This window comes from Nycticebus coucang, chromosome 5, assembly GCF_027406575.1.
Source record: "Nycticebus coucang isolate mNycCou1 chromosome 5, mNycCou1.pri, whole genome shotgun sequence".
Classification (NCBI taxonomy): domain Eukaryota; kingdom Metazoa; phylum Chordata; class Mammalia; order Primates; family Lorisidae; genus Nycticebus; species Nycticebus coucang.
Genome location: NC_069784.1, coordinates 83,499,273 through 83,526,059, shown reverse-complemented (window position 1 = coordinate 83,526,059; position 26,787 = coordinate 83,499,273). Strand labels below are relative to the sequence as shown.

At 40.6% G+C, this 26,787-nt stretch overlaps 1 protein-coding gene across 1 annotated transcript in view; it reads right to left on the bottom strand.

Annotated features, from left to right (window-relative positions):
* CRYBG1 (crystallin beta-gamma domain containing 1) overlaps window positions 1–26,787 on the bottom strand; it is a 223,588-nt gene that overhangs the window by 38,608 nt on the left and 158,193 nt on the right. The window contains exons 4-8 of the mRNA XM_053590627.1: window positions 18,166–20,488; window positions 14,516–14,563; window positions 14,309–14,427; window positions 12,393–12,558; window positions 9,487–9,626 (exon numbers count right to left, since the gene is read on the bottom strand). Of these exons, the coding sequence (XP_053446602.1) occupies window positions 9,487–9,626; window positions 12,393–12,558; window positions 14,309–14,427; window positions 14,516–14,563; window positions 18,166–20,488 (2,796 nt within the window). The remainder of the gene's footprint in view (window positions 1–9,486; window positions 9,627–12,392; window positions 12,559–14,308; window positions 14,428–14,515; window positions 14,564–18,165; window positions 20,489–26,787) is intronic.

The following is a 26,787-nucleotide window of genomic DNA, read 5'->3' as shown; positions in this document are numbered from 1 at the left end:
GCAGTGAGGGAGGATGGCTAGGAGGAAGTGTGGGTGGAAGTGGCAGTGAGCGAGGATGGCTAGGAGGAAGTGTGGGTGGAAGTGGCAGTGAGGGAGGATGGCTAGGAGGAAGTGTGCGTGGAAGTGGCAGTGAGGGAGGATGGCTAGGAGGAAGTGTGGGTGGAAGTGGCAGTGCGCCATTTCTTGATCTTAGTGATGATTATACGTGTGTGTATTCACTTTGTGAAAATGCACTCAGCGTGTAAGGCTAGGATTTGTTGTATACCTTTTATACACATTTAGAGTTCAAAATAAATTAAGGGGAAAAAAAGAGCTTATCTTTTAAATACCACTGTAATGCCCTTAAACCACAAGAAAACAGAGGCTAAGAATGTGGTACTTTACCAACTTCCCATGTGTAAAGCACAAGATGGAAGTTACAGTTCGCACGCTAGAGCTCAAAGCTATCACAGGCCCACCACGCACTGATTTTGTGCCCTAAGCAGGTAACGGCAGTTTTGTAATAAATTATGGTATCAGGCTAACAAGTCAAGGAGGGCCTTGAAGTCTCACTCCTTCACAAATAAAGGGGCTTAGATTCTCACAAACAGAATGTTGGCTCATAAACAAGGGGTTCAGCAATGTGGGAAGATGTTTACCCAAGTGCTCCTGTGGTTAGGCCTTTCCTTCAATAGCCTGAGTTCTGAAGGAATTTATTCCTCTGATACTAAAAATTTCACTTTTGTTGAAGCCCGTGGTTTAGTCACGTGACACATATAGAAGGAAGGTAGTTTTGAGTAAAGGGGAATTTCTTAAAACACTGAACACAAACTGACACATTGGAAAAGACTCCTGTTCTGAGTAAGAGAGGGTAACCAACAGATGTTTATGAAGGTTGGGTGGACTTTGGAATTTGAAAACTCATATACAGAGTATGATTCATTTTTCCTAAATTCTGTTCCAACAAGATCCATTATTCATAAGGCCCTCAGGAGAGGGAGAAACTATCTTCAGGCAGTGTTATTTCAGTTTCTAAAGGTACTCTTCTTTTCTCATGCACTTAGGTAATGAGCTTTTGCCAATATAAATTAAAAAGTACAACTTAATGGGCACCCTTAACAAACAGTTCACATGAAGTATGAACTTAACTGTTTTTTTTTGGCTGGGGCTGGGTTTGAACCCACCACCTCTGGCTTATGGGGCTGGCACCCTACTCCTTTGAGCCACAGGCACCGCCCTGAACTTAACTTTTTTAATAAACATAATTTATACACAAATGAACATTACTGAAGTAATAACAATGCCATCTTTTTGTTTACGAAAAAAAACTGTGTAATTGTTCTTTTAAAAATACCCTTTGAGTCACACAAGAAAAATTGGTCTTATCGTGTTCCAGCTGTTCTTAAACCAAAACAGCCTTTCCAGCTAGATCTTAAGTCTTATTCCCTCAACATGGCTGTACATGAATGTTAGCCATTTACAGAAACCAAAGTGGATACTTGAGAGATTAAATACGAATGTGCTAACTTTGAGGTTATTCAAAAGAGAGTGGGTTGTGAATCTCAAAGGGGAAAATGCACCTTTACAATGGGAAGACGTGGGAGGCACCACTTTAACCAAGCAGCCAAACTCGATATCATTCATGAGTAAGCTGGTTAGCACAGGCCACCTGAGGTGATGAAACACAGATGCAGGGCCTATGTTTATGAACATAGGCCAGACTGGTCAGCCTGAATCTAATCATACCTCTAGACCTAACTCCTAGTTGACACAAATTCAGATGATAAAATAAGTTAAATGATATCATGAGGGAACACTCAGACAAATTCAAAATGTGGCACATTTTCTAAGACAGGTGGTAGCCTAAATTCTTCAAAAATGCAGTGGCATGGCAAACAAAGATGGGAGTAATTTAAAGATTTTTTTAAAAATTATTTTTCTTTTCTTTTTGAGACAGAGTCTCAAGCTGTTGTCCTGGGTAGAATTCTGTGGCATCATAGCTCACAGTAATCTCAAACTCTTAGGCTCAAGCAATCCTCTTGCCTCAGTTTTTCTATTTGTAGTAGAGACGGGGGTCTCACTTTTGCTCAGGCTGGTCTTGAACTCCTGAGCTCAAACAATCCACCCATCTCAGCCTCCCAGCGTATAAGGATTATAGGCGTGAAAGCTTGGCCAATTTTTTTTTTTTTTTTTTAAGAATCTTAAAGAGACAGAACAAATGCATTTATATGAACCATGACTGGACTCTTTTTTTTTTTTTTTTCTTTTGAGACAGAGTCTTCCTCTGTGACCCTGGGTAGAGTGCAGTGGCCTCATCATAGCTCACAGCAACCTCAAACTCTTGGGCTCAAGTGATCCTCCTGCCGCAGCTTCCTGAGTAGCTGGGACACAGGCACACAACATCATGCACAGCAAATTTTTCTATTTTTTGTAGAGATGAGGTCTCACTCTGTTACCCAGGCTAGTCTTAAACTCCAGCACCCAAGCTATCCTCCTGCCTCCGCCTCCGAATAGCTGAGACTACAGGCATTAGTACCCAGCTAATTTTTGTATGTTTAGTACAGATGGGGGTCTCACTTTTGCTCAGGCTGAACTCCTGAGCTCAAGTGATTCTCCTACTTCAGCTTCCCAGAGTGCTAGGATTATAGCCACATGGCCCTTGATTAAATTCTGATTAGAATAAACAAATCTGTAAAAAGCATTCCCGAGGCAATTGGGAAAATCTGGTTATAGGCTATAGAAAAGATAGTACTATTGACATCTTATTAATTTTCTTAGGTGCAGCAATGACACTTAGAGGGATGCGATTAGAAAGAGATGCAGGCTGAAGTACATAGGAACAAAGAGTTGTGACACCTGCAATTTACATTAAAATGCTCAGAAAAACAGTAACACAAACACGGCAAAATGTTAACAATTACTGAATCTAAGTGGACGGCGCGTGGGTGTTTACTAAACTACTCTTTGTGTTTTTATGTTATTTGCAAATCTTCATAATAAAACCTGGGCTTCGATACATACAATAAAATAAACACACTCAGTATTATATACCAATGAAAAAAGAATAAACATAGACATATTCACCAATACAGGTAATCTTTGGAGAGTGGTTACACATGTGGAGGAGTCAGGAGGATGGGACCGGGGTGGGCCCCATAGGCTCTGCAGCAGTGTGGGTAATGGGCTAGCTCTTAAGTTGGATGGTACCCATGGGAGTTTATTACAAGGCTTCAAAATATATATGTTACATATATAATATATATTATTTATTATATACAATAATTAGTATAAATAATAATATAATATTTATAATATATTATATATTATATAATATATAAATATATATTATACATAATATATATAAGTAAATATATATATTCTTCTATATATATCAAATATTTCATAGTAGAAATGATCAAAGAATGTTTTGCCATAAAAAAAGTCCCTTGTGGCAGCATCCATAGCTCAGTGGATAGGGCGCCAGCCACATACACTGAGGGTGGCGGGTTTGAACCCGGCCTGGGCCAGCTAAACAATAAAAAAACAAAAAAATAGCCGGGCATTGTGGCAGGTGCCTGTAGTCCCAGCTACTTGAGAGGCTGAGGCAAGATAATTGTTTAAGCCCAAGAATTTAAGTTTGCTGTGAGCTGTGATGCCATGGCACTCTACCAAGGGCAACACAGTGAGACTCTGTCTCCAAAAAAAAAAAAAAGTCCCTTGACTTCAGAACAACTGCATTCTAGTGCATATTCTGCTAATAACTAACCCTGGTCTGGAGAAAGGGATCAAAAGGTCTGTCTTCCTTGGTTATATGATGGTGTCAGGCCAGATCATCTTTATGCTTCCTTTGAAATCCTAAAATTTTTTGTTTATTATGAATATATAAAAAATATATATATCTTCACTTCTGGGAGGATGGGTGCTGGAATTAACCAGCTGTTTGAAACAAATTACAGGTCAGACACAGTGGCTCACACCTGTAATCCTAGCACTCTGGGAGGCTGAGGCAAGTGGATTGTTTGAGCTTAGGAGTTTGAGACCAGCCTGAGCAAGAAAAAGACCCCATCTCTACTAAAAATAGAAAAACTAGCCAGGCGGTGTGGTGGGCACCTATTGTCTCAGCTACTTAGGAGGCTGAGGCAAGAGGATCCCTTAAGCCCAGGAGTTTGAGGTTGCTGTGAACTAGGTTGATGTCACGGCACTCTAGTGTGACTCTGTCTCAAAAAAAATTTTACTAAACACAATAAGAATTTGACAGGTAATATCTTCACTGTGTGTATGTGTAGAGGAGTTTGTCTATAGTGAATGGGTTCTGGAATAAATCTTCAAATGGAACCTAGGAATGGTCCCCCCATGGCAAAGATTCCTCTCTTTCCAGTTCAGTGGTCTGGTGCACCATCAGAAGCAAAATGACCTTGAGTACTCAGTTAAATCTTCTCAACCCATTAAGACTGTCCTACTAGATCTATAAAAGCACCAATGCCTTATCCCTAAGCTCACCAACCAAGCTCAGTAAGTCCAAACTTTGAATTGACATCCAAGTCAGCTTTTCATTATCCTAATGACAACAGAAATGAACAGCCAGAAAAAAAGATGCCCATCACCCTGCAAGCCCATCATAAATTATAAGCGATGACAGGTTTGTAACCACCACCACTGAGCCAAATCTCAACTTACTATCTGCCAAGAAGCACCATTATTTAAGGTAGCTCAATGAGCTTCGACATAGCCCAAGCCTGAGCCGTGAAACCCTCCAGGCATTGAGATTAAAATCCTATGGCAGATGTCTTGCCTATTCTTTTCTAAGGATGATGTTCTTCAACTTAACACCAACACTTTGAAAAAAGAAAAAGGAGGTGTATAGATTGCTCTGATGTGAAAAAATTAATGGCAGCAAGAGATTAAGACTTTTTTTTTTTTGCTTAGATTCATACTTCACTCCCAAATCTCTAAATATAAAAGTGCTTGAGACTCATATATGGCTTCTCTTCCCTAATGACCCTCAGTCCCTTTGGGGACCTCACCCTGCACCTGGCTTAAACACCTGCTCTATGCTGATGACGCCTGCATTTGTAGGTCCTACCTCTCCTTGAACGCCAGCCTCGTAGCCAGTCACCTTCCTGCCCTCTTACTGGAATGCGCACTTGGCACCTCAGACTTAATCTGTCCAAAACTGAATTTCTGAATTGCACCTTCCTTCCCAACCTGTTCCTCCAAGTCGTCTCCATCTCATAAATATTGGGGTTCCAAATCCTGAATGTTTCTCAGCACCTCACAGCCTACATACAATCAGTCACCAAATGCTGCCAGTTCGGCCCTCACTGTCTGACCATTTCCCACCACCGCTGTCACGCGGTCTAAGCTTCCATCGCCTCTTGACTGAGTGATTGCAACTGCCTCCTAACTGGTTTCTTTGCTTCCAGCTATGCCTTTTTAGAGTCTACTTTCTCCCTAGAGGTTGGAGTAATCCTTCTAAAACACAAGTTAGATCAAAACTCTTCCAGGATTTCTTGTGCCACTTAGAGTAAATCTCAACCTTCCTCCCCACGGCCTAACAGGCACGAGGTGATGTGAGGCCTCCTCCCATCCAGCCTCCTCGCTCAGCTGCTGCAGCTGCCTCAGCTTCCAGCTGTTGCCCTAACATGGCTGGCAGGGCTTCTGCAAATGCTGTGCTTCCTGCCTCGGGTTGCTGCCCTGCCCCTTCTCCCCCAGCTAGCTCCAGAGCAGACTCTCTCACTTCCTCAGGTCCCTATTAAATGTCATCAGAGACCTTGAGTCCCCATCCTATCTGAACGGCATTGCCCCTGCCCCTCTCTGTAATTTATGTTTCTTGTAGTCTTTACCATCTGACACACGGCAGATGTATTTGTGCTGACCGTTCCATGAGAACAGGGACATCACTTACGCACACACAGCAGGCAGCACATAGCAGATGCCCAATCAATGCATTGATGTATTGAAATGGAACATCTCATAGACACTGTTTTAGGTTTATATTTGTTAAAATCCCAATTCTTTACCATATGTAGAGAGGTATACAGAGAAGAAGCCTTTCCTAATTCTTACTTCCAAGTCAATCACCCTGAGAAATGTCATAGCCCTTTAAGGTGTATGGGGTACCAAGGATAACTCAAAATGTACACTACTTAAAAGCGGTAAATGTTTCAAAAGAAGGCATGCAAAGGGACAACAGATATATGAAAAAATGTTCAATATCGCTAATCATCAGGGCACTGCAAATCAAAACTGCCATGAGATACCCTTACCTTATTCCAGTTAGAAAAGCTATTATCAAAAGACAAAAAATAACAAGGATTGGTGAGGATGTGGAGAAAAGAGAACCTTTACACACTGTTGGTAAAAATGTCAACTAGGACAAGCTATTACAGAAAACAGTAGGGACATTTCCCAAAAAATTAAATAGAACTACACATATGATCCAGCAACCCCACTACTGGGCATATGACCTAAAGAGATGAAATCAGTATGTCAAAGGGGTATCTGTACTCCCAGGTTTACTTCAGCACTAGCACAACAGCCAGGCTATGAAATCTGTCTAGGTTTCCAACAACAACAGATGAATGGAGAAGAAAATGTGGTATGTTGGTACCAGTTATCAAAAAAAAATGCAGCATATATACACAACGGAGTATTATTCGGCCATCATAAAGTATAAAATCCTTTTTATGAAATCCTTTGTAACAACATGGATGAACCTGGAGGAAGTTATGTTAAGTGAAATGAGCTAGGGATGGAAAGATAAATAATGCCGGTCCTCACTCACACGTGGGAACTACAAAAGTTAATCTCATAGAGAACATAAGAGTGGCTGCCAGAGGCTGGGGGGTGTAGAGCATGCAGAGAGGGATGGGGAGAGGATGGTCAATAGCGACAAAGTCACAGTTCGCAGGAATGAGTTCTGGCGGTCAACTACACAGTAGCGTTACTATAGTTAAAAATAATATACATTTTATAATAGCTAGAAGGATTCTGAAGGTTCTCACTGCAAAGAAATAAAGTTTGAGGTAATGGATTTGCTAATTACCCTGATTTGATCACATCAAAACATCGTATTGTACCCCATAAATACATAGAATTATGTACCATTTAAAATTTTTTTCAAAAGCAATAAAATGTACATTGCCCTTAGAAAATAATTCTGCACTTCAAGTAGGTATTTAAATTAGCATTACTCTTAATACCCTAAAACCTGCCCTAATAAATATAGGGTCGCCATAAAGTTCATGTGCAATTTAAAATAGTTTATTGCTATTATCTCAGTTATCTGGGGAGAGGGAGGTTGTTTTCCAAAAGAGGAAACTGGCAAAGGAAAGGAGCTTGATGTGGCTTATCTAGGGTTCTGGGAGTGTCTCAGTTCTGGCTTGAGTGGCCTACTAGGGTGCTCACTTCACTATTTGTGAAAGTGTACATTTAGGTGGCGCCCATAGCTCAGTGGGTAGGGCACTGGCCACATACACCAAGGCTGGCGGGTTCGAACCCAGCCCCGGCCAGCTAAAAAACAATGACAACTGCAACAACAACAAAAATAGCCGAGCACTGTGGCAGGCGCCTGTCATCCCAGCTACGTGGGAGACTGCGGCAAGAGAACTGCTTAAGCCCAAGAGTTTGAGGTTGCTGTGAGCTGTGACACCACAGCACTCTACCCAGGGCGACAGCTTGAGACTCTCGCAAAAAAATAATAATAATAAAAATTAAAAAATAAAGTGTACATTTTCCTTCTGTGAACCTTTTCCTCAGTATGTTATGTTTCAAAATGTTAAAGGTAAATAACTCAGTGAACACAGTCATGAAGAGCCGTGTAACTCAGGAAAGCCTAGATGACCGTTATCTATCCTCTACTGCTGCCCATGCTACGAGGGCAAAGTCTCTACCCAACGGAGCAGCCCACTTCCATTTTAACTGCTCTCCAACCACTAGAAAATTCTTCCTTAGGTCAAGTGAAAAATCCACCTCTCTAATTTCTACCGGTTTTTCCAGGCACCTCCTATGAAATAACAGAGAGCATGTCTACTTTCTCTGCCACCTTCTCCCACAGAACTACTTACCAGCTGAACGTGACCGCCTTCAACTATTCCAGGAGGGCTGCTACCCTCAGCCAAATCTCAGCTGCCCCACTCCCTAGGAAGTTGCCCAGAAGTTTTTAGTTCTTGACTTCTGAGGGCCAAAAAATCAGACTTTGTTTAATCTAATTTACCCAATGTCTGCCTTTTGCATGAACCATTTCAAAGATACGAACAAGAGCAAGCCAAGACTTTAAGCAGTCAACTGACTGCAAACAACATCATTAAGAAGTGCCTTGTCGGGCGGCGCCTGTGGCTCAAGGAGTAGGGCGCTGGTCCCATATGCTGGAGGTGGCGGGTTCAAACCCAGCCCCGGCCAAAAACCACAAAAAAAAAAAAAGAAGTGCCTTGTCATCCATTCCAGAGATATTCTTTTTGTTTTTTTTTGAGACAGAGTCCCTCGGTAGAGTGCCATGGTGTCACAGCTCACAGCAACCTCAAACTTATGCGATTCTCTTGCCTCAGCCTCCCAAGTAGCTGGGACTACAGGCGCCCAGCTATTTTTTTGTTGTAGTGGTTATTGTTGTTTGGCAGGCCCAGGCTGGGTTTGAACCCGCCAGCCCTGGTGAATGTGGCCGGCATCCTGGCCACATTGGAGGAGCTACGGGCACCAAGACAATTCCACAGATATTCTATATCCCTTTATGGAGATTGTAAATTTTTTATAAACTGCACAGTCCATTAGTAAAAACAGTTGCGCATTCTCTGAATATATGATTATATATTATATACATGACCACTGCACTAAAACCCTATGCATATTAGAAAAGTACAAAAAAAATCTTAAGACATGAAGATTTTAAATAAAATATAAAAACGTTTTTGTGTTGTATTTGTTTGTTTTTTGTCCTGCATCTCAGCTTCTGTCCTTCATGGGCCCTTCAGAGGCCACATTTTTTGGTACTGCTGTCTGTACTTTCTATCCTGATTTCTCTCCTATCTGAAACATTCCTGTTTCCTTTAAATTATTCCTGCTATTTCCTGTGATTTGTGAAACCAGCATCCCAGGGGCTTTGGCCAGCATTGTGTGAGCAGGGTAAAGGAAGCACCACGTGTGTTGGCTTCCATCCCACCTGAAGGAGCAGGGCACATGCTCTGAATCACCTCCCTGAGTTACCGTGAAGGTAGAATCTGTTCCTGAGCTCTGAGTGAATCAGACTCCTCTGTGATAAGGAAGGCTGTACACTGAAAATGTGATTTTTCTCCTATGCTTCCACTAATAAATCATGGTTATTTATAAGAGAGGTGAGTCATAGTAACATATGTGTAAGAGAATAAACATTTCATGTGCCTTATAAATCTACCTTCTGGCCAATAATTATTTAACAGGACAACAGATCAGAGGTGAACTATTTAAGTCCTCTCTTTCTACTTCTATACTCACAGAAGAGCTTCATTAAAATTGTATTTGAAACGAAATACTTACGTGCCCTGATGGACTTTAATGGAACAAGTCTTCTGCATTACACCAAATCCCTGCACTTCTTCGGTATCATCAAAGTAGGAACTGAGGATTCCCAACCCGTCTGGTTCAGTGAATAAGTCGATTTGACTAATTCTATAATCCTGAAATGACATATATATACATATGCATGTGTAATAATGATTTTACCACATGTTCAACCCTATAGTGAGCTCATTATTCTTCCTTGCAACTATTTAAAAGAAGCTTTAAGAATACACTTCGCATGGTATCCCTGCCATTGAATCCTTTTCCTGTTTCCATCCATGAATTAATACTATGCCTCTTTGGGGCAGGCACTGCTTTAGTCAGATAATCTCAGTGTTAACACTCATAGCCAAGAAAATGTATTTTACTAGACTTGTGGAACAAATTTCTTTATCACCTCACTTGGCTTTGGGGGTTTTGGTTCCTTTGCTCTGTTATAATTATCTACATGCAGATTAGTGTGCAGCACAGCTACACTTAGTGTCTCCCTCAGCTATTGTTTTGTGTCCGTAAGTTCTCTGTTGTAACTCTCCTCCACTATGAGTAAACAGTTCTCTACGATGATGATTTGGTCTAAGTCATAAAGGCAAATGACTTACAAATCTCTATACTTGGATCACTGTTCCATGCCCTACATATCCACGGCCCCTCAACCACTCTTTAAAAGGCCACTCCTGGCTGAGTGCCGAAGCATTTAGTTGCCTATTTACTGAACCTCTTCCATGTTGCTGGGCTAGGTGAACTGAGGTATAGAAGAAATATTAACACTTGGGTCAACTCAGGTGAGGCTCTTTCATACATTACCAAAAGGAGCAACTGTAATGAACTGAAAAGGTGACCCTCTTGAATATACATTATTATGACTTACATTTCATCTTTCAAGAAACCACACAAATGGGTAAAAAAAATATAATTTCTGACGTATCAGAAGCCATAAACCATACCATTTAACATGACATTATTCATAAAAATTTAATCTAAGGAATAAGTCATAAAATAACAAATTATAAAATTTGCAGAAATGTTCACATAGCATTATTTAAAATAATGTAGAAAAGTAGAAACAACCTTCAGACTGATTAAAAGAAGAGATAATAAATAAATGGTCTCTATTTATGTATTAAGTAACACATCATTTCAACAGAATATGAGGGTTAGCTAAACCCCAAACTAGTAACACGAAAATGCATTTGCTGCATTAAGTCCGCAGGTGAAGTAAGAGATAGCATTTCCCTCCCCCCTTCCTGAATGTCCCCCAACATCCTTACCCTACCTGAGTCTCATACCTCCCCCCGGTGCAAATCCTAATCTTAACTTTCAAATCTTAATCCTAATCCTAATTCTTACTTCCAAATTAATCACCTTGAGAAATTTCATAGCCCTTATGGGGTACCAACTGATATAAGTCAAAATGTACAATACTTAAAAGCAGTCCAAGAGGTGTTACCAATGGACTGTGATCTTCAGGAGAATGGTACAGAGAGGAAAAGAGGATTTGGAACCACAGTGTTAAATGATAAAAAGTAAATAATTGTATCTATATTATTATTACAACTATAAAACAAGCAGATTAGAATATGGCTGAAAAAGGATTGAAAATTCAAAAAAGAAGAGAGGGCACATCAGGACTATGGGATTCAAACAACATTTTTAAACACTGATTTATTACCAATATTATTTGAGAAAAAAAAAATGAAAACTCTAGGTAAAATATTCCACTAATGAGGGCATTTTGAAGTAAGGCTCATCCTGTCTTACTTAGGCTTATCACATTATGTACTTAAAGCAATTAAAAGATAAGTCATTTAGAACACCAATTATCATCTAAGTCACTCAGAAATGTTGACCTAGGAAATAGGGAGTGCTGTCCTCTGCCAAAAGCTGTAACTCATTCTTACTCATAGTAGAACCTGCCTTTTTCTCTTTATTGCACTTTGACACTCATCTTTACAAAACTTGAACTTTTCATTTTCTACTGGGAAGACATCATTAATTACATTTTTAAAAAATGTAAATCCCAAATCATCAAATCCCAAGAGCCACAAAGAAAGATTCTGATTAACACCTTCCTCTCAATAAACAAGAAACCAATAAATTTTACCCAATCCATGATGTGGCCGCAAATATATCAAATAATATTTTTTGTGTTTTTTTTTTTTTGTAGAGACAGAGTCTCACTGTACTGTCCTCGGTAGAGTGCCGTGGCATCACACGGCTCACAGCAACCTCTAACTCTTGGGCTTACGTGATTCTCTTGCCTCAGTCTCCTGAGCAGCTGGGACTACAGGCACCCGCCACAACGCCCAGCTATTTTTTTTTTGTTGTTGCAGTTTGGCCGGGGCTGGGTTTGAACCCGCCACCCTCGGCATATGGGGCCGGTGCCCTACTCACTGAGCCACAGGCGCCACCCATCAAATAATATTTTTTAAACTCACATGAAACCCCAAATTTGAACAACTACATTATTTCTGGATTATTTATTTTTCCAAAATAGAACACCTATAAACCACCCAAAGAACTCATGCAGCAACCAAAAAGACTAAGTAAAAGAAACCTGTTTATACGGAACTCATCCCCATCAGGAACCTGTTTATACGGAACTCATCCACATCAGGTTACTAAGTAAAATACATCTGGGCGATGTGAATAGGAGGCCAGGAATGAGAAATTTACTTAAGAATTTATTGTGAAAAAATATCTAACCAACTACAATGTTTCTTTTTACTTCTTTAAAGTGCACAAAAATGCTTAAATTATAGAAAATATACCCATAAAGCACCAAACCTTTTTCCGATTCATTTCATAAACTGAACTTTCCCTTAACATAAGAATCAAGTATTTCCTGAACGAATAAATGAAGTCCAGACTTAACACCACCTTACCTGGACCATAAGTCTGATTGAACCAATCATCACGGGCCGATCAGACTCTGCTTCCTCATTCTTTTCCAAAACTTCTTCTACAGCCCAGAGACCAGAGAGTTCCAGTTCTCCTTCTTCTAAGGGGATAGAGTGCCCTTCAAAATTTGGCTTCTCATACAAAATCCAACTAAAGAAGGAAGCCCAGCAAAATCATTAGCCACTCTTGGGGAGAAAAGTTTTGATTACTCAAACATGAACATGCTGGTTAATTGCCACTATATATATATTAGTGACAATTCTCCAGCAATTACAATAGCACATAATCTCCCTAAAACTTACTGGGTATAATTAAGCCTCTGATAATTCAAGAACTGTATCAGGATCTTCAAGAACTATAGGGTTCAAGAACTGGTGGGTTATCAATGTGAATCTTATACAGCTACTAATGACCTAAGGAATTGCCAGTTAGTGGAGATTATAATATGTCACATAAATGGGTGTTTACTGTAGTGGGGATTTTGTTCTGCTTATGTGTATAGAAAACATCTCTTTCAGAGGAATTTTCCCTTACATATCACTTAGGGCTATTCCCTTAGCCATATCAATGAATACGTTGATACAAAGGACTATAAGCATGTTACTGGAAAGCATTTTAAAAATATTCTTTCCACTAAGAGCCAAAGGCTGTCAATGTATAATAGTATAAATGTGTAGGCTTTCAAGAAAAAGCCAACAAAAAATGCAAAAAATGGAAAAAGCACTGTTCTATTAAAACTGCTACACAAAATTTGTTTGCAATTCTCAGTCTTCAAATTATAGAATAAAAAACTCTGTTTTTCTAATGACTATGTTGAACACGCAGAAAAATATACTAAAGTATCTAAAAATCTGGCCAGGCACAGTGGCTCACGCCTGTAATCCTGGCACTCCGGGAGGCCAAGGCAGATGGATTGCCTGAGCTCATGAGTTCAAGACCAGCCTGAGCCAGAGTGAGACCTTGTCTCTAAAAATAGCCGGGTGTTGTGGCAGGCGACAGTAGTTCCAGCTACTCAGGAGGCTGAAGCAAGGGGATAACTTGAGCCTAAGAGTTTGAGGTTGCTGTGAGCTGTGATGCCACAGCACTCTACCAAAGGCTACCAAGTGTCTCAAAAATAAATAAATACATAAAATAAAAGATAAATAAAGTATCTATAAATAAAATAAAATATCTGCATATTTATTCAGATGGAAACCAAAAGAAAAACTTAGTAATTTTTTAAACCATAAATGATTAGAACTCTACCATCTTTACTTCAAAGAAGTTTATAAACAGATGCCAAAGATAAGTATTACTGCAGATCAGTTATTTCTTGTTAAGTTGCCCTATCTTTAACTTCGTGTGTATTTTCAAGAATTAAAAAGGAAATTAAGCTGGTAAACAATTTTAGAAACTGTCAAAGTATTAGTATTTTCACTAGTTTCTTTATCACAACTATCTTTTGTTGAAAAATTAGAAAGTAAATTAAATTTCAGGTTAGTTCTTCATTGAACTCTCATTAAAAATGTCTTTATTCATAGAATTTTTTTTAAAAAAAATCACAGGCCTATCAACACAGCTAATGCAATTCTTATCAAACTCATTTAAACCTCATCAACCAAAAGTACAGACTCAGATGTATGACTAGTCCAAAGCAAGGTTATAAGAGGATGTATGGGGAAAAGAAGCTTACTCTCCTATACTTTCCCAATTTTTCTCCAATAAACATATATAACTCATACAATCAAAAACATGATTTAAAGCCTATTTTTAAATATGAATTCCTTATTTTACTGTAAGAAGTATTTTCTGCACTTACGATCGCTAAAGGCAATAATTTGAAATAGGTGAGGACACAGTAGGTAATTGAGAATGTAAAACACAAACACTGTAAGTCAGGAGCTTACAATACCATTCTTACCATCCTCTTACAACTTTCACGAGTATCAGTGGAGAGAGGCCCCAGGAACTGCAATCCTGAATATCACTGAAAACTTCAATGCACTTCTCAGAGACATCGGGTTCACTATATATCACTACCTATAAGAAAACGAAAGGGTTAAGCACACTTTGTCGTACTCCAGCAGATCAAAATAAAAGGGAGGCTAGAAACAGAAAATCACCTTACCTTTCCAGGTCGGGGATTGAGTTTATTTTGTATACTTCCTCTAAAGGTCTGTAATCAGATGAACAAGAACACAGCAAATAATTATATCTTTCCATCACAGTTTTTTCTCCACTATGACCCTGTAACTAGATCATATTGAACCTCGCAAGTTACTAATTATGAAACATGTCCACCTTAATCTAAAGTTGTTAAAACTCTTAGAATTTATACTTTTAAATCAAGTGCTTTCTGCTCCTCTAACTGAATTTGCCATTTCAATTTCTCCTCATTTAAACATCTATGATATTTCCACCAATGGTAGAAAACTCAGGGTCCAAAAGTCAGACCTATGTTTTATGTCAGTTCACATACTAAAAACCCATCTAAGAGATTATGATTCAAATAATCTCAGTATAATCTCAGATAAAAAGAAATCAGAATATATTACTAACTGGAACTTGACCCTGGAAGTGAGAGCTATGTAATCTAAAATTTTGTACCCTCATATAAGTTTGAAATAAAGAAAAAAAAATTAAAAAAATATAAACTAAAATAGAATGTATTACTTATCTAGAAAGAGTAGAATCAACTTTATGTATTCATATACACACTCTTCCTGAATCTATGTTTTTTTCATAGTAACGTCATATAACTACTGGTCTAAATAAAAGTGTTTATGGTATATTTCATGATGTACATTTCGCATGGTATATTTAATCCTCCTTTTTGGATGGACAAAACATTTTTATGTGGCTCCAAAATTTAATGATTTTCAAGACCATCTGACAAGACCAGTAAAACTAGAAATGCACAATAAAAATAATAATTATACGTGTAAAAACATTACAAAATAGGGATTACTTTCCGTGCTGACCAGGGATGCCTATTGTAAGAACTGCCTTTGATCTGATCCCTCTTGCTTCATACCATGGTGTAATAGGTTCACAAGCCCGTAACGTTCCACTAGAGCATTATTAGAAACCAAATGGCATGTACTCTTTTATTCACACATACACATCAGAAACAGGTAAACTGAAGAAAACGTCTAAAATTTAAAATGAAATTCAACAAATCCCAGAATCAAAAGAAAAACATTTTTAAATCATAAAAGGCCTTGAAAAATTGGATTCAGTTTTATACCATTTGACTTGGTTTTCACAGAGAGACTCTATAATCTGTTGTCAGGCTCGGTCAGACTGTTGGCCAAATGAAAGAAGTGACTAAGAACAATTACAAAGAACAAAGCCATCATAAATGGAAGCAGGCTAGAGGAAATTTTGTGCTTGATAGAAATACTTAAGAATTTCATAATTTCTGAGTTCTATAGGCCGATTCAGTCTTATTTGTTTACAGCAGTGGTTTTTTTCTTTTCTTTTTTTTTTTTTCTGCACTTTCTCTAAAATTTGTCTATAAACTTCTCTATGATTGCTTGAGGTCAGGAGGTCCAAACCAGCCTGAGCAAAGTGAGACCCCGTCTCTACTAAAAATAGAAAAACTAGCCAGGTATCATGGTGGGTGCTTGTAGTCCCAGCTACTGGGAGGCTGAGGCAGGAGGATCCCTTGAGCCCAGGAGTTTGAGGTTGCTATGAACTGAGGCCATGGCTTCTTTTTTTTTTTTTTTTTAAGACAGAGTCTCCCTTTGTCACCTTCAGTACAGTGACATGGTGTCTGTCATAGCTCACAGCAACCTCAAACTCTTGGGTTTAAGCAATCCTCCTGCCTCAACCTCCCGAATAGCTGGGACTACAGGCACCCACAACACGCAGCTAGTTTTTTAGAGACAGGGTCTCGCTCTTGCGCAGGCTGGTCTTGAACTCCTGAGCTCAAGCAATCCATGTCTTGGCCTACCAGAATGCTAGGATTATAGGCCTAAGCAACTGCACCTGGCCCCACAGCAATGATTTTCTCCAGAGGCCAATAATATGCTCCCAAGGCCCCTGGGAGTTCCCCAAGATACTTTCAGGGAGTCCATGAGAAAGGTCAAAACTATTTTTTTAAGATGGGGAGGTTATCTGCCTTTCCCATCTTCTCCCCTCACAAGTGTCCAGTGATACGCCAGGCTCCATCGATGTCACAGCAATGACACGGTTGCTCTGATGGCTTATGGAATGTACACTTGTGTGTTCTCCTGTTTTAAAATTTTCTCAGTGTTAATTTCTAGTATAGGAAATTCTGATAAGCATATCCCATTTAAATAGAAGCTCTTTGGCATTCTTGATAATTTTTAAAAGTAAAAGGGTCCTGGGCGGCGCCTGTGGCTCAAGGAGTAGGGCACCAGTCCCATATGCCGGAGGTGGCGGGTTCAAACCCAGCCCCAGCCAAAAACCACAAAAAAAAAAAAGTAAAAGGGTCCTAAGACCAAAATCTTTGAAGCCCACTGGGATATACAAAATCATGTGAAAAAGGGTGTTTGCACCTCTGCTGAAAAACCAACTATGTAATTTGAAAAGAGCTTCCAAAACCACATTCTATGATAGGATTGTAACAAAGGCCCATCAACACATTGAAACATGTGGCAGTCCCCGTTATAGACAAGGAAGGGTGAAAAGTATCTTCATTTCGTTTAAAAGTAAACTGCTGGATCACGGTCTGCACTGGTCAGATGGGCTGGTTCCCAGGGTGGTTACTGGAGTACAAGCTCCACTCAGGTGTCCAGCCTGGCAGAGTCAACCTCTAAACTTGGTATCTGCCTTCTTCTTTCACTGTCCTCCAATGTGAGTATTAAACTTGGTAACAAAAAGGCTCACACCAAAAACTGAGTTAAAAAAACAACTTCCGGCAGTCAAATAAGAGAACATGCAAAAACCAAAATTATTAAAGGAAAGATCCAATGTAAACCAAAATTCTTTACTCCCCACAATTTAGCAGAAATAAAATTATTTCTCTGGCTGGGCGCAGTGGCTCACGCTTGTAATCCTAGGACTCTGGGAAGGCCAAGACAGGTGGACTGATTGAGCTCAGGAGTTCAAGACCAGCCTGAGCTAGAGCAAGACCCTATCTCTAAAAATAGCCAGGCGCTGTGGTAGGCACCTGTAGTCCCAGCTACTTGGGAGGATGAGGCAAGAGAATCACGTCAACCCAGTTTAGGTTGCAGCGAGCTATGACTCCATGGCACTCTACCCAGGGCCTCAAAGTGAGACTCTGTCTCAACACAAAACTATTTCTCTGTTTAAATTATTTCCCCCAAAAGAGAAAATACTCAATTGCATGGGACAAACATGTATTTGCTACTTAGAATCTCACAGAGTGAGAAAAGGGCCTAGGAAAGTCTCCTTGGCTGGGGCCTTTCCAAATAGAGGAAGCTGCTTCATAAATCTTCAAAATTCTAAGTATAGTATTGAACATTTTTATACAGACTAGGTAAGAAGAAGTATCTTGTCAGTCTCTGAACTCTCAAATCACTGTACCTATACCTTTCACAATACAAAGTACAAATTCACATGTACCTTAAAATATCTGTAGCTTAATCTCTCTGCTAGACTACAAATGGCTTAAGAGAAGAATCTTAATACCTTTTTCTCAGACCCTAACAGACACTGTAGGTTTTCAAATCTGTGATGAATAGAAAACTACTGTACACAAGCATAACCATTTCTAAATGAATAACATGTTCATCATCGCTCTCCCCCCTTGTTTTACATGTACCCCAACCATAACACGTTGGTACTTACCGTTGTATCTGATAATGACATTCCAGAAAAAGAAATGCTCGGGTCATACCGGCTTGATTTGAAAAGACCCACAAAGTCGGTGTCACTGTTTCCATAGTTGGACAGGCTTGATTTAAAAACACTTTCTATATGATTAGCCTTTTCCATATTTTCGTTGTTCTTCGGTTTTGAAAATTCAGAAAATGTAGTTTCTGGCAAGTGAAGGTTGCTCCGTGAATCTAGATCTTCCTTGGTTTCCTCTTTTTGCAGGTATTTCTCCACGTGGCTTGGACTTTTCAAACCCGAATGAGATGTACTTGATGAGTCAAAATTGAAGACCTTTAAGGAGTTGCTGGGTGGAAGATTTGGCTGTTCTTTGTTTGAACCACAGGGCGGGGCACCCTCAGTCATGGGCTGTGGCACTGAAGGCTGAGATAGGGAACTGTTCTGAGAAGTGCTGAAAGTTGTGGTCATAGTATTGACTGATGTCACAGAGGGAGCAAAGATTTTGTCTTGTGGTAGAGAAGATAATAAGCTTGAAAAAAGTGCGCTTTTTTCTAGCCTGGATCTCTTCACTCCACCATTGGTGACGTCCCTGTTCTCTTTGTCATTTGGTGCTGGAGTCACGACAGTTTCGTTTTTCCCGTTGGTGTTAGTGTGCAAGGACTTGAAGAGAATGCTCTGCTCAGTGGATGCACGTTTGGGTCTCAGTTTGGATTTTGTGTCAAGGTTCTGCATCAGATGTGAAGCCGGTGACATTTCTCCTTGGTTTTCTTTCTTCCCCAACCCAAAGGTAAACACGTTGGGATCAAACACCTTTTCTAAATTGTCTTCGTGAATTGGAGGCATGGCAAAGTGAGGGGCGGGAGAGTTGGGCACCCTGGCCTTCTTTTTCTTCAGGGGCACACAAACGGCACTGTCCATCTTCTTTATAATTTCAGTGAATTTTTCCATATCAGAAGAAGAATCAAGCACACTGTCATCACTATTAGCAGAATTGTTCAAAAGACTGTCAGGGCTACTCTGGCCATTCACAACACTTCCACCTGGCCTTTGAAGAGTATGTAAGTGATTTCCACCGTGGGGGGTGACAGGAGGACTGAATTCGGTCGTCAGGGGTGTTTTGTGGCCCTGAGTCTGAGCCTGAAGAGGCAGAGTTCTCTTCGAGTCTGAAGGCGTGACTTCTGGGGCAGATTGTGCCACACGTTCCTCTTTGCAATGAGCATGTTTGGGTGACGGGCTCCTGTTGCCCACTACTTCCTCTTGCTGCGGAGCACAACTTGCAACGGAAACCACCTCAAGTTCATTATTGTGACAACTTGGCAACTGCACTTCTCTAACTTCAGAGCTCTCGGAGATGAGGTGGGAGCTTATGTCCTGGGTGCTTTCCACGGGGAGCACGAAGGACCTGACCTGGACCAGGACCTTGGATGGACACTCGTTTCCCACAGTCTCTGGGCTGGGCTCTGCCGACAAAGGAGGGCTTGTTTCCCCTCCCAGTTTGGAGAGTGGCGTGTTTTCCTTATCCTGAGGCAAAATACATCCTCGATGGTTTTCTGACACTTTCAGATTGGTGCACAGAAAACCGTTTACGGGAGAGTGGACGCACGCGTTTTGGGGAGCGTCCACGGGACAGGGTGCTGACAGTGACAGAGAAGGCCCGTTAGACGGCTGGGCTGGGGGCGGGGAGTCAGGAAGTTGACCCTGCGGTGAAGCTGCTGGAGGTGCATCTTTGGTATCAACAGCGGCGGGGATGTCCTGTGCTGTATCAGTCATATTTTCAAGTACACATCTTTCACTGGCAGCAGTCTTTGAGTTGTCCTCTCTTAAGAGCTGAGGGTCCTTCACAGGAATCAGCGCAGTGGCCGCTGGTTCTGAAGGGCAGCTGGCATCTGTCTGCACATCTGCGGCAGCACCTTGGTGAGGCTGAGAACCAAGAGCTGGCTCTGCAGTCGGCCCGCCTGGCCTTCCTCGGGCTGCTGGCAGAGTCTCTTCTTCAGGGCGAGGCACTTTGCCTTCTGCAGAGGTTTCCCTCACCAGCACACTGTTCTGGTGACTGTTTACTGTCACTTTCTTTTCCGGTTGCTCCATTTCTTTGGCTTTTTTAGCTAAGTTCAGTTTCGCCCTCCCAACATAGGTTTTATTAGAAGCAGGAGTGTTCCTGGTGACTCGAATGTCAGTGTGTCTTGGGCTACTATTTGCCCGTTTGTTTTCAAATAAGGAGATTTTCGTGGCAGTGTTTCCCTTATGAACTGGCTGGCTAAATGGATTATGCTCATTTCCCAAACTGTCAAGATTCTTAGGGGGTTTAAGATTTAGTTCCACATGCTTGGGCTTGGCAGGGCTAGGAGGAAAAAAAGCAGTGAGATAAAGTTATTGACCTAGTTTTAAAACGTGGAACGCACAAGTCAACTTACTACAAAACTATACAAATCTAACATCTTCCTGATAGGTAACATTTGCTTTTTAATGAAACTATTTTTAAACCATCCAAAGTACACTATCAACTATTTTTAATAGATATTTTGCTTGTGTACCAGGGAAGACAACATTACATAGCTAAGCAACTCTAGGAATGAGGCATTATCAAGTTTGCACTCGCAGTGCTGAGCAAGAGTTGGAAGGTATCTTAGGGCCTGAAGAACTTTAGAACAAATATCTAATGCATTCCCATACTTTAAATATGTAAATGATTTCCCCAACATCAATTACGTTTTTCTATCTTACAATGTTTTTTACATTATCTCAAAAAGCTAGACTATACAAAATATTCTATTATTGACCTCTTTGTATATTTTATTCCTCTCATCCTTCCCCCATAATTTTTTTCTCTGATTATGTAAGTGTGTTCATTGTAGAAAATTTGGAAAATATATTTAAAACTCAAAATCCTACCAGAGAATATCCCTGTTAACATTCTAGTACATTTCCACTCTTTTTATATGCATAATTATTTTTATTTTTTAGATAGTCTCACTCTGTCATCCTGGGTAGAATGCTGTGGCATCATCACAGCTCACAGCAACCTCAAACTCTTAGATTCAGTGATCCTCTTGCCTCAGCCTCCCAAGTAGCTGGGACTACAGGTGTCTCTTTTCAGTAGAGACAGGGTCTCCAACTCTTGGTCTGGAGCAATCCACCTGCCCTGGCCTCCCAGAGTGCTAGGATTACTAGCCACTGCACCTAGCCCCGCATAATTGTTTTTTATTTGTTTGTTTGTTTGTTTGGAGACAGAGTCTCATTATGTTGCCCTTGGTAGAATGCGGTGGTGTCATAGCTCACAGCAACCTCAAACTCTTGGGCTTAAGCAATTTTCTTGCTTCAGCCTCCCAAGTAGCTGGGACCACAGGTGCCTGCCACAATGCCCGGCTGTATTTTTTTGTTGCAGTTGCCATTGTTGTTTAGCTGGCCCAGGCCAGGATTGAACCCGCCAGCCTGGGTATATGTGGCTGGCACCCTATCCTCTGAGCTTCGGGAGCTGCCACTGCATAATTGTTTTTAATAGAACTGAGATGATTCTGTTTACAGAGTGGATGTCTTTCCTTTTTTTCAGAAAAAAGATGACTGACCCTTATAGGTAACACTTTTCAGGATACTAAAGAATTTATTTGAAATGTTTTGTTAAGACTGCATAAAAGTCCATCACCTGGTTGTACCAAAATTTACTTACCACGTACTCAATTGTTGGTTTTGTCACCACTTCTTAGGCAGAGAGAGTTTCCTCTCCGTCACATTTCTAGGGTATAATTGCCCTCCCTCCATGGAAATAACAAGTCTTTACATGCACACAGAGCTTTCTTTCAGGGAAACAAAACTTGCTCTGTTTGGCATTCGCTGGCTCTGGTTCTGCCTTTCATGTTAATTATCTGTGTGAACTTGGTCAAGTTACTTTACCCCTCTGGACTCTACCTTCTCTACCTATAAAAACATTGCATGGTTTAGAACAGAGTTGTTTTCTTCTCCCACAACTTACAAAGGACTGAGGGATGGGGCTGTCCACCTTCCTTTCAACCACAATTATTCCCATTTATCAGTTTTATATTTTGCCTACATAAAAGCTCTGCCAGAAGAAAGAGTTCCAAAGTTTTTTTTAAAAAAAGTCTAAACCACTGGTCTAGTAGTTTATAAAATGGGAGAGATAAATAATAACCACCACCAGTCATTGATTGCCAAGTATTTGAGCAATGCTTCCTACGGTTTACCTAATGTTCAACTTCATATGTTCTATTTTAAGATGAGGAAGCTGAGGCTTAGAGAAGTAACTTGCCTGAGGTCACACAGCTGGTGAGTGACAGGGCCATGATTTGAAGCCAGGTTCTCTGGCTGCAGGTGCCATACTCCTGACCACTATATAGTTCTGCTTCCCCAGAAAGGGCCAGACTCGACTTGCCTGAATGAGCTCCTCTGGTTCTTTCCATCTTTATCATTTAAAGCAGTGGTTCCCAACCTTCCTGATGCTTTCTAATGCCACGACCCTTTAATACAGTTCCTCATGTTGTGGTGACCCCCAACCATAAAATTATTTTCACTGCTGCTTCATAACTGTAATTTTGCTACTGTTATGAACAGTAATGTAAATATCTGATATGCAGGATGTATTTTCATTGTTACAAAGGGGTCACGACCCACAGGTTGAGAACCACTGATTTAAAGAGTCAACAAATTATTATGAGATCTATAAGAAAGTAGTCAGACTCCAGAGGCCACCTTGATAATAAGACCACAAAAGTAGAGAAGCTTTGATACCTGATGCTACCTTCTGCATGGACAGCCTTCAAGAAGGCTAGAGTGCCTAACCAGCCTCTGGAAGGGACAGGCAGTGTGACTTAAGGTGAGAGATACCATGTGGATAAAATGGGAAGACTGGGCTAGTTACCATCAAGTCCTTCCCAAAAGCAGCACTGAGAATTTATATTTTCATCTTTTATTATTTATTTGTATGTATGTATGTATTTATTTATTTAAAGATAGTGGCTCCCTGTCACCTGGGCTAGAATGCAGTGTCATCATCACAGCTCACTGCAATCTCAAACTCCTCCTGTCTCGGCCCTCTAAGTAGTGTGGACTGTAGGCATGCACCCCACGCCAAGCTAATTTTCCTATTTTTTGTAGAGATGGGGGTCTACTCTTGCTTAGCCTGCTCTCAAACTCTTGTCTTCAAGCAATCTTCCAGCCTCAGCCCCCCACAGTGCTAGGATTAGAGGTGTGAGCCACCATGCTCAGCCTATTTTCATCTTTTAAAGTTTCATTTACATACTGAATTGGAACATGCTCATAAATTTCTAGGCATTGCTTTCTCTAACATCTCCATAAGATCTCTGGGCTCCCTTCTTATAGACCCATCTCTTAAATTAAAAAAGAAAATGAACTGGCTTGGCGCCCATGGCACAGTGGTTACGGCGCTAGCCACATGCACCAAGACTGGTGGGTTCAAACCAGGCCCAGGCCAGCTAAACAACAATGACAACTGCAGCAAGAAAATAGCTGGGCATTGTGGCAGGCACCTGTAGTCCCAGCTACTTGGGAGGCTGAGGCAAGAGAATCGCTTAAGCCCAGAAAGTTTGAGGTTGCTGTGAGCTGTGATGGCCTAGCACTCTACCCAGGGCGACAGTGAGAATGTGTCTCCAAAAATAAATAAATAAATAAATAAAAATGAACCTATAAGTATTTCCTTAAAGATTAAATTATAGAAACAGTGAGATGATTATCTAAGGAGCTTACATATACCATCAATTAATGAGGAATGGTCTCATACCAGAGAATATACTTTTAAAAATTCTCACTTATCAGCTCAAAGAATAGTATTCAATTCAAACATCAAAGTGTATCTTATGATATAAATGAAAAATTCTACAGGTTAGCCAACAAGCTACCTTAAGGGCAGGAAACACACATCTGCACATTAAAGATTTACACTAAGATCAAAATACATTTTACTACTAAGAGTCACTACAATTAACCTAGTTCAGACTGATTAAAAGGGAGGCTCCTGTAATTCATGTTGTAATGCCTTAGTATAAGGAAAGAGGGGGAAAATAATCTGGAGTCTAAAAAAGCTATAATTATAAGAGTTAAATTATCCTTATTCTACCATTTTAAGAATTTAACATTTAGCACTTGGTAGAGAATTTGAAAGAATTTTTCTAACAGATAAAGAAACATGTTGCTTCACAGTCATTATCTTTTAGGAAATATAAAATAGTTTTTCTAACTCTACAGTCGAAAATTGTTTTAAAAAATAATCTGATTAGGGCAGTGCCTGTGGCTCAAAGGAGTAGGGAACCAACCCCATACGCCGGAGGTGGTGGGTTCAAACCCAGCCCTGGCCAAAAAAAAAGTAATCTGATTAACATCTTTACTTGCCACCCAGTCATAGGAAGAATTAAAGGGTCTGAAAAAAAAAAAAAAAAACTGTCAAACACTGGGGTGGTGCCTATGGCTCAGTGAGTGGGGCACCAGACCCATGTATCGAGAGCAGCGGGTTCAAACCGGCCCCAGCCAAACTGCAACAACAAAAAAATAGCCAGGCATTGTGGCAGGTGCCTGTAGTCCCAGCTACCCAGGAGGCTGAGGCAAGAGAAGCCCAAGAGCTGGAGGTTGCTGTGAGCTATACGCCATGGCACTCTACCGAGGGTGACAAAATGAGACTCTGTCTCTAAAAAAAAAAAAAACCAAAAAAACTGTCAAACAGAAATAGACCAAAGGACTAAAAAGAATTATTTATTTTACATTTAAATAACTTCCCAACTTGCCATGTGTGAAGTACTGTGGAAACAAAATTAAATAAACTGAGTCTCTAGTAAAGAAAACTTCTAGGTAGAAAATAATCAGAACTGAGAAAGACTGGAGAAAGTTCTACACAACAGCACTTGAAGGAGTTTTGTGGTAAGAACATCTTCCCTCTTTACCCTACTCCTTAACAGGGTAAAGAGTCTGGTTTTTCTGTTTTTCTACTGGTGTCTTCTGATTGGAAGGCAGGAGGAGCCTCCTAGATGGGGTACACAGCAACGCTTCTGTAAGCCTCACACTTGGCAGGTTTCAGTGTTCAGTCACTCTGGCCTTCTACAAATTATGAGCATCATGCACTCAGGTTATTTCTATGACACTATGTTATAGAATAAATAGCTGACTATATCAAAGGTCTCCAGGTTGGCACCTGGCAAGGTAGCTGGAGTTATTCATTAAGCACATTTTCCTCCCAAGAGTTTACCAAACAGACCTCCTACTCTAAAGCTTACTTGCCCAAGAAAGCAAATAGAATGACACCATTCTGGTCAAGAATAATAATGTAGTGAAAATACCAGTTCTTTTAACATTTGTTAAATTCACATGTGTGAATGTAGGAAAATCATTTTTCACCTATGCTGACTGGTGAATGAGGAGCAGGAAGGAGTGTGGGAAGGGAAGATCTTAACAGTTTTATGGAGCTCCCTCCCTATCCTGTCCACCTACACAAATCTCATTTATCATCTGGGCCCTTATCCCAGCTCTTCCAAAGGACAGCGATTTCTTCCTCTCTACTACTTCCCTAGCCTCTTTACCGATGGTAACATCTATTTAGCAGTTTAATTAGAAATCACCTCATATTGTTATTTGATTTGAATGCTTTTTTTTTTTTTTGAGACAAAAAAAATCTCACTCTATTGCCCCCAGGCTATAATAGAAGGCCTTGGTGTCGGTCTAGCTCACAGCAACCTCAAACTCCTGGGCTCAAGCAATCCTGCCTCAGCCTCCTGAGGAGCTGGGACTTCAGGCACCAGCACAACGCAGGGCTGGTTTTTCTGTTTTTAGTAGGGATGGGGTCTTGCTCTTGCTCAGGCTGGTCTTGAACTCCTGAGCTCAAGCCATCCACCTGTCTCGACCTCCCAGAGTGCTAGGAGTACAGGTGTGAGACATTCCACCTGGCCTGATTTGTGTGCCTCCTATTGACAGAAGAGGCCATAAAATTTTCAAGGGCAATGAATGAATCGGTGTTGTAGTGCCTCCCTCCCCCCAACAGTACCTACCACAGTACCATGTATAGGACATACTCAGTAAATGTTTGCAAAATCAATAAACATAGTGGCAAGTAGTCTGTTGTGTGCTTTTTTTTTTTTTGAGACAAAGTCTCACTATGTTACCCTCGGTAGAGTGTGTGGGGTTACAGCTCACACTCTATTTGTACCTCAAATTCTTGGGCTTAACCAATTCTCTTGCCTCAGCCTCCCAAGTAGCTGGGACTACAGGGGCAGCCACAACGCCCGGCTTTTGTGTTGTTGTTGCAGTTGTCATTGTTTTTTAGCTGGCCCAGGTCAGGTTCGAACCTGCCACCCTCAGTATATGTGGCTGGCTCCCTACCCACTGAGCTACAGGCGCCACCTGTTGTGTGCTTTCATTTAGCAAATAATCTTCCAGTAAGAACACCAATCTTTTTCCAATTCAATAACTTAAAACCACTTTTCAATCTGGGGGCAAAAATTTCACCAGATTCCCTAACATTATAAATGGGAGTACCAGGGACTTTTAAAAACCTTTAGGCCAATAATGCACTAAGTTCCATAAAAGGTTCAGTACAGTCTCTTAAACTCACACACAACAAAGCTACTGGGTCATACAGAACACATACACATTAGTGTCTGTTCCACGTTTTGAAATTCACTGCAT